General features: G+C 36.4%; 2 protein-coding genes across 35 annotated transcripts in view; one reads left to right on the top strand and one right to left on the bottom strand.

The window, feature by feature from the left end:
• Positions 1 to 8,661, bottom strand: part of LOC127841652 (leucine-rich repeat-containing protein 71-like) — a 58,806-nt gene extending 50,145 nt beyond the window's left edge. For 30 of the 34 annotated variants that reach the window (XM_052370643.1, XM_052370650.1, XM_052370649.1 and 27 more), the window contains exon 1: positions 8,564 to 8,661. In XM_052370643.1, the coding sequence (XP_052226603.1) occupies positions 8,564 to 8,646 (83 nt within the window). In that variant the 5' untranslated portion in view covers positions 8,647 to 8,661. Of the gene's footprint in view, positions 1 to 2,794; positions 2,940 to 5,035; positions 5,179 to 8,563 lie in introns of those variants that run through there. The other 4 variants (XM_052370648.1, XM_052370653.1, XM_052370647.1 and 1 more) reach the window with 4 other exon arrangements.
• Positions 1 to 16,768, top strand: part of LOC127841657 (uncharacterized) — a 425,798-nt gene that overhangs the window by 264,513 nt on the left and 144,517 nt on the right. The gene's annotated exons all lie outside the window — the stretch shown is intronic.

Raw genomic sequence — 16,768 nt, 5'->3', positions numbered from 1 at the left:
TAATTATTATTATTATTTACTTAGTTACAGGCACACGTTAGGTTATAATGTTGTTTAACTATTTACTTTACTTTTGTAGAAATTATGTTATTATGTCGATTTAGTAAAACATGTACTTTCATGCCACTATAATGCGAAAAAAGTAGATAATGCTTTACCGTGAAAAAGAAGTTTTATCCATATAGTTTATTTGCACTGGAGCTATAATTTCAAAAGTCTTTACTGACATGCTAACTTTACAAAGTATCAGCTCATCTACCCGGTAGTTGAAAGGTCACGCACATTTAGCAGACGATAACAAAACTGTTAACAACACAGATAGAGATTTATTGACTTCTTTTTAAAAGATTATTTGATATTTATCGCAATAAGAGCATTATATCAACAATGCATTGTACTTCAATTCTCAATATTATTGCTATTTGAATAAAGCAGTGTCAATACAACTAGTTACAGTATTGTAATTGATATACGATATTGTACTTTTGTCATTAGAAATAATTGAGAGTGGGTCAGTCGGTCTTGTAAACGGAACATTTTTTATAATAACAAAACTTACTGTACAACTCGTGCTTATTTAAAGATGATATAACTATATAAAAATAATGAACATCAGTTTTGTCCCCTATCACCACCATCAGCGCCATCATCATCATCATCATCATCATCATCATCATCATCATCATCATCATCATCATCATCATCATCATCATCATCATCATCATCATCAACATCATCATCATAATCATCATCATCACCACCACCACCACCACCACCACCACCACAACCACCAACATCATCATCATCATCACCACCATTATCATTGTCGTCGTAGTTATCATCATCAACAACAACAGTGCCTCAACATCATATTCATCACCACCATCAGCAGAATCAGCAGCAGCACCATCACTACAACTACCACCACCATAAACATCATCAACCTTCTACCAACATCATCATTACCCTCATCTACAATAACAACAAAACAGATTGTGACCATCATTATCATTGTAACTGTTGAATTATCTGGTCTCGCTTATTAGCCTATGGTTTAATAAACCTCTATACCCAGTAGATGGATCATTACGAAAACTGAAATAATACATGTGAAAAAATTGTCCGTTTAGGAATGTATATTGCAAATACAAAACACGATTTCATGGTGCAAGTCTTCATATTCCTATTAAGCATGGCTCAATGTGTCTTTATAAACATAACATTTTCTAAAATATCAAAAAGTACAGTACATCTCGTTCTTAATCAAAACATTAAACAATTCAAGATGATATAAAGATTAGTATTGTCAACCCTAACCGCGCCAACACCTTCCCACAACTAGCACCAGTACAAGCACCAGCATCAGTATCATCATCTGCAAAATCAGCACTACTAAGACCACCAGCTCAGATTAACACTACCAACACCATCACCACCACTATCACCACAGCCAGCAATACCACCACCACAACTATCACCAGAATCTTTTCCATCGCGAGCACCACCATCAACCCCACAAACTAACCCATCACCAAAACCATCAGCACTAGAACAATCACTAGACCCAGCACCGCAACAAACATCTTCATAATCATTAGCAGTAGCAGCACTACCAACACTATTAATACCAGTACCTCCAACAGCACTACCACCACCACTATCAACATCACCACGGCAACCACAACTATTAACACCATCATCACCAGCAGCTGCATCATCACCTAAAACACCAGCACCACTACCAAAATTAACATTATAACCATCATCAACATCATCATACATTACAGGCTAACCTGAGACGACCGTTGAAACACGTGCATTAAGTCCCGTTTTGCCTTTGTGGACCGAACAGGCTTATATGAGACGACCGTTGAGACACGTGCATTAAGCCCCGTTTTGCCATTGTGGACCGAACAGGCTTATCTGAGACGACCTTTAAACACGTGCATTAAGCCCCGTTTTGCCTTTGTGGACCGAACAGGCTTATATGAGACGACCGTTGAGACACGTACATTAAGCCCCGTTTTGCCTTTGTGGACCGAACAGGCTAATCTGAGATGACCGTTGAGACACGTACATTAAGCCCCGTTTTGCCTTTGTGGACCGAACAGGCTAATCTGAGACGACCGTCGAGACACGTGCATTAAGCCCCGTTTTGCCTTTGTGGACCGAACAGGCTAATCTGAGACGACCGTTGAGACACGTACATTAAGCCCCGTTTTGCCTTTGTGGACCGAACAGGCTTATCTGAGACTACAGTTGAGACACGTGCATAAAGCCCCGTTTTGCCTTTGTGGACCGAACAGGGCTAATCTGAGACGACCGTTGAGACACGTACATTAAGCCCCGTTTTGCCTTTGTTGACCGAACAGGCTAATCTGAGACGACCGTTGAAACATGTGCATTAAGCCCCGTTTTGCCTTTGTGGACCGAACAGGCTTATCTGAGACGACCGTTGAGACACGTGCATTAAGCCCCGTTTTGCCTTTGCGAACCGAACAGGCTAATATGAGACGACCTTTGAAAAACATGCATTAAGCCCCGTTTTGCCTTTGTGGACCGAACAGGCTAATCTGAGACGACCGTTAAAACACGTGCATTAAGCCTCGTTTTCTCAGAGCGGGACTCAAATGTATAAACGATTGTTTATTGTTAATAGTTAACGAAACTATTCAAACGAAATAAGTTTAAAAAAGATGTGCGTGTTTTATCGCCCAATATTTGTTTTACGTTCTTCTTAACACACAATCGGTCTTTATACATATTTACAAATCGTTTCAAAATTATTACATACCTTATCTTTTTCCACAAACTAGTGGCAATGTCTTTTCGTATTTCCTCCATACCAAGCGTTGTATAACTGGATACTAAGTTTCTTCTATTTAATAAAGCTCGGGCCACTAAATCACGTTTAATAATTGTGTGCAACTTTGGTACTCATGAAACACTATTGACACTGTATTGTCATTTTGTATTATCAATCTAAGATTAGAGAAGTTTTGTGAACGTGTAATATGACATTCCAAACAACAAATCAATCAATCTCAATTCAAATCATCGCTCTATATTTATTCTTAATTTAATTTCCAATGTACTTTATTCAGTGTTCTTCATGATAAGTCAACAAAGTCTCATTGCGTTCATGACTTGCTTAAGGCGTAACCCGCAAATTTAGTTTTAACAGCGTACATTTGTGTTCTTAATAATCGTCTGTTCAATCTATATGGCATTAGTTTCCTTTTTTTCTGAAAAATATAGTTCATGCAAGAATAACTGTTTACACCAGCAAATAAAATACTGCAAATCGTTGATAACGAAACCCAACATTACCCATATTGTAACGTAAATTGACACATGCATGCTTATTTTCTTGGACATCTATCCAGCATGCAAGCTGTAAATTCCTTATGTTTTGTGGTGGTTTAATTTATGGATTGTGGAGAAAACGTTTGAAAACACTTACGCTATCACATTTTCAACTGCTTAACCTTAACACAGTAAACACTTTTAAACACTTTTTAGTACCAAACAAAGTCACACATAATTAACGCGGGTAACAGACAATGCATCGGTGCGTTTGAAAGCATCTAGACTTTTAATTCCTCAAAAATAGTTTCACTTAAATGACCATGCTTGAAAGTGACGAGCTCAGATTAACACTACCAACACCATCACCACCACTATCACCACAGCCAGCAATACCACCACCACAACTATCACCAGAATCTTTTCCATCGCGAGCACCACCATCAACCCCACAAACTAACCCATCACCAAAACCATCAGCACTAGAACAATCACTAGACCCAGCACCGCAACAAACATCTTCATAATCATTAGCAGTAGCAGCACTACCAACACTATTAATACCAGTACCTCCAACAGCACTACCACCACCACTATCAACATCACCACGGCAACCACAACTATTAACACCATCATCACCAGCAGCTGCATCATCACCTAAAACACCAGCACCACTACCAAAATTAACATTATAACCATCATCAACATCATCATACATTACAGGCTAACCTGAGACGACCGTTGAAACACGTGCATTAAGTCCCGTTTTGCCTTTGTGGACCGAACAGGCTTATATGAGACGACCGTTGAGACACGTGCATTAAGCCCCGTTTTGCCATTGTGGACCGAACAGGCTTATCTGAGACGACCTTTAAACACGTGCATTAAGCCCCGTTTTGCCTTTGTGGACCGAACAGGCTTATATGAGACGACCGTTGAGACACGTACATTAAGCCCCGTTTTGCCTTTGTGGACCGAACAGGCTAATCTGAGATGACCGTTGAGACACGTACATTAAGCCCCGTTTTGCCTTTGTGGACCGAACAGGCTAATCTGAGACGACCGTCGAGACACGTGCATTAAGCCCCGTTTTGCCTTTGTGGACCGAACAGGCTAATCTGAGACGACCGTTGAGACACGTACATTAAGCCCCGTTTTGCCTTTGTGGACCGAACAGGCTTATCTGAGACTACAGTTGAGACACGTGCATAAAGCCCCGTTTTGCCTTTGTGGACCGAACAGGCTAATCTGAGACGACCGTTGAGACACGTACATTAAGCCCCGTTTTGCCTTTGTTGACCGAACAGGCTAATCTGAGACGACCGTTGAAACATGTGCATTAAGCCCCGTTTTGCCTTTGTGGACCGAACAGGCTTATCTGAGACGACCGTTGAGACACGTGCATTAAGCCCCGTTTTGCCTTTGCGAACCGAACAGGCTAATATGAGACGACCTTTGAAAAACATGCATTAAGCCCCGTTTTGCCTTTGTGGACCGAACAGGCTAATCTGAGACGACCGTTAAAACACGTGCATTAAGCCTCGTTTTCTCAGAGCGGGACTCAAATGTATAAACGATTGTTTATTGTTAATAGTTAACGAAACTATTCAAACGAAATAAGTTTAAAAAAGATGTGCGTGTTTTATCGCCCAATATTTGTTTTACGTTCTTCTTAACACACAATCGGTCTTTATACATATTTACAAATCGTTTCAAAATTATTACATACCTTATCTTTTTCCACAAACTAGTGGCAATGTCTTTTCGTATTTCCTCCATACCAAGCGTTGTATAACTGGATACTAAGTTTCTTCTATTTAATAAAGCTCGGGCCACTAAATCACGTTTAATAATTGTGTGCAACTTTGGTACTCATGAAACACTATTGACACTGTATTGTCATTTTGTATTATCAATCTAAGATTAGAGAAGTTTTGTGAACGTGTAATATGACATTCCAAACAACAAATCAATCAATCTCAATTCAAATCATCGCTCTATATTTATTCTTAATTTAATTTCCAATGTACTTTATTCAGTGTTCTTCATGATAAGTCAACAAAGTCTCATTGCGTTCATGACTTGCTTAAGGCGTAACCCGCAAATTTAGTTTTAACAGCGTACATTTGTGTTCTTAATAATCGTCTGTTCAATCTATATGGCATTAGTTTCCTTTTTTTCTGAAAAATATAGTTCATGCAAGAATAACTGTTTACACCAGCAAATAAAATACTGCAAATCGTTGATAACGAAACCCAACATTACCCATATTGTAACGTAAATTGACACATGCATGCTTATTTTCTTGGACATCTATCCAGCATGCAAGCTGTAAATTCCTTATGTTTTGTGGTGGTTTAATTTATGGATTGTGGAGAAAACGTTTGAAAACACTTACGCTATCACATTTTCAACTGCTTAACCTTAACACAGTAAACACTTTTAAACACTTTTTAGTACCAAACAAAGTCACACATAATTAACGCGGGTAACAGACAATGCATCGGTGCGTTTGAAAGCATCTAGACTTTTAATTCCTCAAAAATAGTTTCACTTAAATGACCATGCTTGAAAGTGACAATAACATATTTTTATTTATTTTAACATAAGGACTATCATTTCTGAGCATTGCGAATTTTATATATAACAATCTGATCCGTGAAGCTAAAAAAACGTCCTCTAAACGCACCTGCCGTACGGCATGGATTTGTTGAACATTAAAGAAATCAATTGCTTGGAGGAGCTAGCGAGAATTTTGACGTTTTAATTATTTCCTAATAGGCCCAGATCGGAAATTGAAAACTGGAAACATCCACGTTTTTATTACTCCGACTGTTGGACAGACAAATATTACTCGATAAGAACACCGATCTGCGATAAATAAATGAAGGTTCTGTATTACTGAACAAGATAATATTGCCATCGTTTACGACAAACACTGGCTTGTACTGCAACACAATCTGTTATTGAAGGAATAAATGAATGACCGACTTCAATTGTAAAATACAGATGTAAGGATAATATGATATCGATATAAAATGCTTTGCATGACAAGTTCTTCAAACGAATAAGTGCTAGCATACTATCAACACAACTTTGTTGTATACCCCCGGTACTCTATTGGGAAATATACACAGAATAACAACAATACGTACCAAAAGCATTATGCAGTTATTTTGTCATAGCTTTCTGTTGACCATGCCAAGGTGAAAGCCCCAACTTTAGTCATTTTGTATACTGTTTTGTTTAAAGTATTTAATTTTTCGTTAGTATTGGCTGACGTTTATCAAACGAAGTTTCTTTCTTACTTTAATTATTACAATTTCCAAAGTTGTAAGTCACTTTATTTATGTTGGATGTTTGTGATTGAAGCCTGCTATTGTACACATAACAAGAAGTAATTATGTATTGTTAAAGTCATTTTTGTTTGTTCGTTGATTTGACGAATTCTGTTCGAATTAATTGTTTTACGGGGCTGGCTTTTCTTTGTTCATTTACTGGCACAGACATCATTAATCAACTCGATTAATAGTGTTACATAGTCATTAAGATAACTAACTTTTGGTTAAGGGAAAGAGACTTAAAAGACGCTTTGAACCAATTTTACCCATTTATGCCTAGCGTCTAGAAAAAAGGCAATGGCAAACAGCTTAGACCCAGATGAGACGCCGCATAATGCGGCGTCTCATCAGGGTCTGCGCTGTGTGCTTAAAGGAATGTCTGTAAGAAATATTCTAAATATAGAAATAAATATACATCCCTAATTTTGGAAATAAATTGATCCAATTAAGAAGGATGGGAGAGTCCACTAGGCATAAAAGGGATCTTTTCACGCTTTGGTAAATTGACAAAATTGAAAAAAGTTGTTTCAGATTCGTAAGTTTTCGTTTTAGTTATGATATTTGTGAGGAAACAGTAATACTGAACATTAACCATGCTCTAATATAGCCATTATATGCATCTTTTGACGATTTTAAAACATAAAAATTATAAAGCGTTGCAACGCGAAACGATTGAATAATTTGGAGAGTTCTGTTTTTGTCGTTAAATTTTGTGAAACTACGAAGATTGCTTATATAACGTATAAAATACGTCAAGAATGTGTACTCGGCGGAATAGCTCAGTATGCTAAAGCGTTTTTACTTCAGGACTCTGGCAGGACTCCAGGGGTCACTGGTTCGAAACCTGCTCCGGGCAATGTTCTTTTCCTTTTTTTATTTTTTTTCTTCATTTTTTACTGGAGCTTTTACGATCCAATGTTTACATTTATCAATATAAAGCATTTAATAAATAAGTTAAAAAAATGCCAAAATCTGTGAAAAGACCCCTTTAATGGGTTAAAAACTACATTAAGGCGATCTTCTTGATTCCTTGTTAACAAAGTGCAAAACGATTAATTTTGTCATTTTAAAAGATTGCAATTTGTTGTAAACATCATTAATCTTTGAATTATTTGATAAATAGTAAATAAAATTAAATATGTATTGCTAATAGTGGTGTATTTTCCTGACGTCTCACTTTTGACATAAACGTTACATTGTCGTATTTACTACCACGCCTCATAAACGTTACCTTTTATTACCACGCCTTTTTATGTTTCAATGCGCTGATTACTGTTGACATAATTCGAGGACACTGTCTTAAAAGACGTGTCGTTTAATATGTCAATTGCTTGTGATTTACACATTTTAAACATGTCTCATCGTAAAGGCATTTAACTTTTACCTTTAATGTAAGACCACTTATATTGTTGCTCTCCGAACGAAATAAATGTAAAAATGATTTTGTTTCGTTTGAGACTAATGAGGTAAGTGTGAGGTTTTGCTAGCCCTCTATCCGGTCTCAATCCCTAATTCTTTGCATTGACCGATCAAAATGGTGATCCAAATTTGAATCATTGTATGTTTTGAGTTGGTGTTCTATTGGTGTAAGAGTGGATAAGAACAATATGAGTTGCGTTCTGAGAAAACTGGGCATAATGCATTTGCGTAAAGTGTCGTCCCAGATTAACCTGTGCAGTCCGCACAGGCTAATCAGGGACGACACTTTCCGCTTAAACTAGATTTTCGGTAAAAAGCGACTTGCTTTAAACGAAAAATACCATTAAAGCGGAAAGTTTCGTCCCTGAGTAGCCTGTGCGGGCTGCACAGGCTAATATGGGACGACACTTTACATACATGCAATATGCCCAATTTTCACAGAACAAGACACATATGCTCCTCTGATAGTCACTTGCTTGCAATAATGTATTACTCACAGCTCCACTCGGGCATTTCTCTCGCCGTCCGATATATTGCTGCAGATGGAATTCGAACGCGCTGATCTCACAGACCGCGGCATTTTGGACTTTTTTGTCAAGTTTCCTCCCCTTAAGCTTCGCCGTCCGTTTTTTTTTTTGGTTAAGGTGTGTCCTCTCGAAGTTTAGCCCCTAAAGATGTTTTTTTTTTATAAATCTTTTTTCGTCTATTGAATTATCCTGCTGTCCACCGCGCCTTGCATAGAGCGTAAGAATGTCTTCCTTGTTTCTTAGATATTAGTTACTTCGTTAACATAAATGCGAGTTATTATAGTTATTTTTTTCTGCGTGCGCACGTGTTAATTGTTGAACAATCACGTTACATGCACTTTCAAAATCTACATAAGAAAATGTCATCCAACCTATTTTTTTCAATATAAGTTGAAAATAAAATATAAAAACATACTCGTTATTCTATCAATGACAAAATAATCCCAACAAGGAACACAATATTGTCCACATGTGTTTAAACAATACTATCAAGAAATGGACAATGCTGACATGAATGAGCTCAATTTAATATTGCTCATCGATCTATCGCACTATCCATAAACACAAATAAACATGAAGTCGAGGGAAAACAAAGGCATAAGGGCTCTAATCCACAAAGTCAACAATATTTAAGCAAACATAGTTCAAACCTCAACAGCCTCTCACGCTGTCATAAATGAAATCAAGTTGAAATTGGAAAAAGGATCATTTTCTAAGTTTAAACGAAAATAGCTCACTTTCAATAAAATCCTCATCTATTACCATTGGATGATTATTTACGTCAAAATAATAGGTTGCTCACGAAGAATCCATAGAATGATTAACAATAGGAATAAAAGGTGGTCTCATTTTCGGTATTTTATTACATTAAATTTGTCAATAGTCGGCTCAATAATTTGCCAGCCCTAATGCCGTAAAAAGGTTATTTGAACCTTTTGAGTATTCATCTATCGAAATAAACAAGTCTCTAAGCAAAAGGAAATCACAGTACACTGTATTCTGCGTTTGTGATATACGTGCCATTTAATGAAACACGTGCTTTATTTAATCTAAATGAAAACGAATATTGTTTATTGAATTATGTTTGCTTACCGAACATAAATATAGATGTGCAGATCTAACACGGCTTCAATAAAGAAAATCAGCTGTTTGAAGTGCGCTCCATATAAAAAATCGATAATTTCAATTTAAATTCAATAAAGTCATTTTAACTCTTCGAAAGACGCGGGCATAATTCTGTCACCTCTAAATCGCATGTAAGTTAAATATATATGAGACGCCTTCTGAGAAAACTGGGCTTAATGCATGTGCGTAGTGTAATTACTTATCATAAGAGAAATGTAAATTTATACTTCTATGTTTTTTATTGTGTTATTTACTTTCATATGTTTTTCTTTTCTCGCCTGTATATGTGTGCATGTTTATGTACGTGTTTTTGAATATGTGTGTGCATGCGTGTGGTAAAGAGAGTTGGTACTTTATTAAAATGTAAAAACACTCATTTTTGTACATCACTACTTTGTGTTATTGATGACTTCATAAGAGTGCATTAATAAATGAGATATTTTTTATCGAAATTGGTTCAAATTCGTTATGCTTAACTTATAAACATGGCGTCTATGCATACTAGATACTAGATACTAGAATGCTTTCAATCCAAGTTTTTTTATTGTGATAAGTTAGTTTGTTTTTATCTTCGATTATCACGTGGTGTGATATAGTCTATATGCACTACTAAACCTGAACAAACCAACCAACAGGGACTGCACAGGCTAATCTGGGACGACACTTTACGCACATGCATTATGCCAAGATTTATCAGAACGCGACTTATCAATAGAAATCGTGAGTTAAGTATATTTATCAAAGCATTTGCAAACGATGAAATTTATTATTATCAAGTGCTAACAAATATATAGTTATGCACTGTATGGGCTACTCGTACCATACACTTGGTAACTTTTCTAACGCAACGCATTTTAAACTTGAATATCTCAGTTATGAAGTAAGATTTGGAATAAATATTTCAAATGTGACAATTTGACTACTTTCTGGGAAAAAGTAGTCCCAGATTCATTGACACGGAACAAGTTTCAGTCTTTCCTGATACATTTCGCATACATGGGCTTTTTCAAAGCTTTCATATTCTTTTAAAAGTATTTGTTTCCAGATTTATTGGCAAAGTTTTAATATTACACATATTTCTGATTATTCTTGGACATAAAAACTGAGTCGATGAACGTATTATTTTGATCCACTCTGGATCAGCAGACGATTTACTGCTTAAATCTGCCTATCTTACGGATGAGTCCGGAGATAGCCGATGTAGCACGATTGATTTTGATCCTAAGCTATGCTTGTCAACTGAATTGATACGAGAACGCTCAATATCGTATTGCCCTTGTGCGGGACTGGGACTGGTTAAGCGCCTGTCGTGTCTTGTTATTTCGATACAAACATAATTACGGACATTTAATTACACCTGAAACTCGTAAAGCCGCATGTTCTAAACTGTTAACAATTTGATGAGCGTGAATCTTGAAACGTGAGTTGATCGAGCCTTCTGTCCGTCCCCTTTTTACATAGCTCAGTATATTTTTGTTGAATTTTACATTTCTATGCGGAAATATTCAACATATATTGTGACGATGTTTTATTAAAATTGCCAAGGCTCGCTTAACTATGATCAATGTCATGCACGTGTGTCAAAGGTCGCGTTAACCCATTTATGCCTAGTGGACTCTCCCATCCTTCTTAATTGGATCAATTTATTTCCAAAATTACGGATGTATAGTATATTTATTTATATATTTAAAATATTTCTTAAAGAAATTCCTTTAAGCAAACAGCGCAGACCCTGATGAGACACCGCATCATGCGGCGTCTCATCTGGGTCTACGCTGTTTGCCAAGGCCTTTTTGTAGACGCTAGGCATAAATGGGTTAAGCTTTTTTTGCCTGGTGTAATTGTATGTCAAAGCGGCGGTTAGTTTACCTTTCAGATCAGGGGCTTGAGCTCAAGAACTCAGGGTTGGGATACCAGACCTCAGCAAACTGCGCTTGCCGGGCCGTCTTACCGCTTCAGAAACCAAATATCATAGTCTACCGTTCCTTTAAAAACGTTTGTGTTTGCTACGCTTATAAAAAATCAATAGATTGGTTTCAAGTTACATGTATAACGTTTTCTTAAAACGTTATTAGTTAATGTGATTTCTCATATATAATTGTGTAGTGATGTTTAAAAGGGTTGAGTATTTTGTAAGCATGCCCAATTCGATTCTCATTTTGTTGTGTATAAACTGGTATGGTCTGAACAACGAAAAGCGTTTGACCTTCCTATGTTTAATAAAACTTGCCGTCTTGTTTTTTTTATATAGAATGTCTTTCCTCAGAGAATACTTGATCAACTGGGTAAACAGCTTTGGTCAATGTGCGTATCCTTGTTGCATAGAAACAGCTCGAACGAAAAACTATCCTTAAAAGCCATAAAAAAGTACAATTACAGGCCAACGTTCCAACAAGACCAAATGTTGTTCAAGCCGTGTCCATTTGAAGAATCAGAACTAAACATAGACAGAAAGCGTTAAAAATTTAATGACGAATGGAATTTTTTAAAACTTATTGACAATATATATGAAGAATGATCCACGTATTAGTAAACATTGTCTTCATCATATAATGATGCAACCTGATCATTTAAAGCACCATCCGCATTATTAAAAAAATAGATAACCACTGTATCAGATATAGAAGTAACCACGCCTTTTAAAGAAGTAACAACGTAATATTAAGCGCTAAAGACATCATAAAACGAAGCTACCAACTCATATAAAGAAAAATTCACAGCGAATAACGACATGTTGACACACATTTTTGACAAAGAGGCTAGATATCTTTCAATGCGGATCGTACGACTTTACTGTCAAATGTATACGTATAAGGCAGACGGTGCTTTTCATACCACGGTGATATTATTTTACTGTGGTGTTCTGATGCATTGTGCGACGTTGTATTTCACGAATTTCACGTCGCAAGACAATTTCGAAGAGTTAATGAGTACGATACAGCGTGACACGTCACGAGCGCAACAAAGGATACATATTTGAAAAACATACATAACATTCAATTGAACGAAGCGAATATCTACTTGCCAACATGGCGTCATTATGATGTGTATATAAATGGCTGACACCATATTCATCAAAGTTAATACGTCAAGACTGTTCCTTGCACAGGCTAGTACAGAAAGGGCATTTCTAACCACTATGCATACGTGACTCACCATGCATTGCAATAACAGCATAACAGCATAATAATAAGGTTTTGCACTAACAAGTAAACCCGTTAACCCATTAATGCCCAGTAAACTCTCCCATCCTTCTAAGCTGGATCAATTTATTTCCAAAATTAGGGGTGTCAAGTATATTTATTTCTATATTTAGAATATTCCATAAAGAAATTCCTTTAAGCAAACAGCGCAGACCCAGATGAGACGCCGCATTATGCGGCGTCTCATCTGGGTCTACGCTGTTTGCAATGTCCTTTTTTCAGGACGCTAGGCATGAATGGGTTAATACCGATGCATCATAAACAGACAACATAATGCGAATTTTATGGAGTGTTGTAATATTTATCAAACTTAATATCTGTCATCGTCATTAATTGCAAACACTACAACGACGTAATTAATACATAAAGCTTTAACAAAATCTGAGCTTTTAAAGGCTTCGAAGTCTTCAATCTCGAATGTTGAGACGAAATTCTAAAATACAACGATTAAGTTTGGAGAGGTTAATAGATTTTGATTATACTTATTATTGTGTTGTGTTGTCATCGTAAACAAAATAAATTTTAGCGATAACAATAAAAATTCTTTGCGCATGTCATGGAATTGAAAAATTATTTTTTGTTTCATAGAACAGTTTTTAAATGTTATTATTAAAGAAATGAACCAGGGAAATGTTCTGTGATGTATATTTTAAACGGTATTGTGCAGTCGATTGGTCACTTTCATGAAATAAAATTTGTCGCACTCTGTGAAAAGGGGATTTAATGCATGGGCATGGTAAAATGTCGTCCTAGATTAGCCTGTGCAGTCCGCATATTCTAATCAGGGGTGACATTTTCTGCCTTAACTGGATTTTCGTCAAGAAGTGTCTTCATTTAAACGAAAAATAAAATGAAAGCGGAAAGTATCGTCCCTGGTTAGACTGTGAGGACTGCACAGGCTAATCTGGGACGACACTTTACGGACATGCATTAAACTCCATTTTCACAGAGCGAGGCTCAAATACTAGTCACCAAGAATATCTCTCCTGATAACGTTTATGGAGTTTCCTTTTATCATTTTGGTCGTGCTCTTTGTTAAGGGGTTTTAATGCATGTGCGTAAAGTGTCGTCTCATATTAGTCTGTGTTGTTTGCACACGATAATCAGAGACGACACTTTCCGCTTTTTTGCTATTGTTCGTATAAAGAAAGTATCTTCGCAAATATGCAGATAAGGCGGACAGTGTCGTCCCTGATTAGCCTGTGCGGACTGCACAGGATCCTCTGTGACAGCACTTTACGCACATGCATTAAACCCCCTTTTCACAGAGCACGACTCATTTGTAGAGGGAATACATCGGAAAAAACGTTCCCATACACACGCTCATGTTACGCAATAAAATCAAACACATATGTTTCATTTTGAGAAATTAACAATGTAATTTACACTTAGTACTTGGGATATTTGCTGATTTGTGTACACAAAATTATACCAGACATATAAATTAGTAACACACCATGTTCTATTTTGAACTATATTACGTTTTTAGTATAATGAAAGAATGTGATTAATTGAAATAAAAATATATCATTCAGCATTCCAATCTATGATCAACCGTTCTTGTCTACCGCTCGAAGCTGAATGGCAAACATTTAAATCGCTATTACGCAATAGCGTGCTCAATTCACCTGGCGGACTTGACGGTGGTAAAGGGAAATACATTTCATTTAATTAATTCGTGGAAGCGGTGGTGCGGTGGTTAAGTGGTAACACACTGGTCTACCATTCCAGATGTAACTGGTTCAATTCCTGGCCGGGGCACTGGATATTTCAGAAATGCTTCAAGTGTTTCCCACTAGAGATGTACTGGTATAAAACCCAGGTAATTCTTGCGTGTATCGGTGCTATAGACTGAGCACGTAAAAGAACCAGGGGATCTATTCGCAAAGAGCTAGGGTATCGCACCAGGAATCCTTGTATCTCAATACTGTCTCTTCTGTATGCTGTCTCTTCAGACAAAAGGTCCCCATTGGAAATAAGTGCTTGTACTTTCATGGGTTATCCTTGACCGCAAGGTCAAATGGTGGTACAAAATATCTCAACATTATGTGTATAACATATCATGAAATGTGTGTGCGTGTAATTGTGTGTATATATTAACATATGTGAGAAATGAATTCTGTATCCCGCTCGAACCCCCATTAACACCTCTTGGGGCGGAGAGCACAAAAACCACACACAAACTATAAGGAATAAACATTAATGCCAATAAGGATAATGCTAATCTAGAGATAATAGGAATACTGCAAAAAACATTTCGATAAAAGGCAAACCACTACATAATCGATTTAAAAAAAAGCATCTAGTCACATTAAGGTCTCATTGGCCATCGTGCTATGATGTATAATATGACCTAATTTTCTCCCCTGAAGGGTCACAGGGGCAGGTCGATACATCTGTAGTCGCGAAGGCGCTGGACGACTTGTAAATAAATCTCAAACACACACATGAAGTAAACTTATCATAAGAGAAATGTAAATTTCTACTTCTTTGTTTTATTTTGTGTTATTTACTTTCTTATGTTTTTCTTTTCTCGCCTGTATATGTGTGCATGTTTATGTACGTGTTTTTGAATATGTGTGTGCATGGTTTTTGAATATGTGTGTGCATGCGTGTGGTAAAGAGAGTTGGTACTTTATTAAAATGTAGAAACACTCATTTTTGTACATTACTACTTTGTGTTATTGATGACTTCATAAGAGTGCATTAATAAATGAGAGAAAAAAAACATTATCAAAATTGGGACAAATTCATTATGCTTAACTTATAAACATGGCGTCTATGCATACTAGATACTAGCTACTAGAATGCTTTCAATCCAAGTTTTTTTATTGTGATAAGTTAGTTTGTTTTTATCTTCGATTATCACGTGGTGTGATATAGATGCACTACTAAACCTGAGTAACCAACCAACAGGGTTAATATATCATGTGATATATATGCACTACTACACCTGCACAAACCAACCAACAGGGCTAATATATCATGTGATATATATGCACTACTACACCTGCACAAACCAACCAACAGGGCTAATATATCATGTGATATATATGCACTACTACACCTGAACAAACCAACCAACAGGGCTAATATATCATGTGATATAAATGCACTACTAAACCTGAGCAAACCAACCAACAGGGCTAATATATCTTCTGTGAGTAATACGACAAGGCCATGTTTTCGTTAAACCACGACATACACTTTACTTTTGTATTGTGTTCATGATTAAGATTTTACAAGTACTTTAACCCATTTATGCCTTGTGGACTCTCCCATCCTTCTAAATTTGATCAATTTATTTCCAAAACTAGGGATGTCTAGTATATATATATATATATATATATATATATATATATATATATATATATATATATATATATATATATATATATATATATATATATATATTTCTATTTAAAGAATATGTCTTACGGAAATTCCTTTAAGCAAACAGCAAGGACCCTGATGAGACGCCGCATTATGCGGCGTCTCATCAGGGTCTTCGCTGTTTGCAAATGCCTTTTTTTCTAGACGCTGTGCATAAATGGGTTTAAAATCGGAAAAATGTGGTTGAGTGTAAGCTTATCATCCAACTGTTTTTTTGTCGAAAAAACAAAACACAATAATTATTGCTTTTGTCATAATTGAAATGAACCGCAGCTGCAAATGTCTGGGTATGATTTCTCTTCGCGATATATTTGTTATTTATTCCCGTGTGAAGATTAATAACTGATGTTAAAGTTTTTTCACATACAGTTAACTATTTTGACGTAAATATTCGTTTCCTTTGAGCTATGACACTGGCATTTTTTATAATAAAAATTCTCTTGACTAAATTATT

This window comes from Dreissena polymorpha, chromosome 8 (assembly GCF_020536995.1).
Source record: "Dreissena polymorpha isolate Duluth1 chromosome 8, UMN_Dpol_1.0, whole genome shotgun sequence".
Classification (NCBI taxonomy): Eukaryota; Metazoa; Mollusca; class Bivalvia; order Myida; family Dreissenidae; genus Dreissena; species Dreissena polymorpha.
Note: the sequence above shows the minus strand (reverse complement) of the source record. Positions and strands in the feature narration are given on the sequence as shown.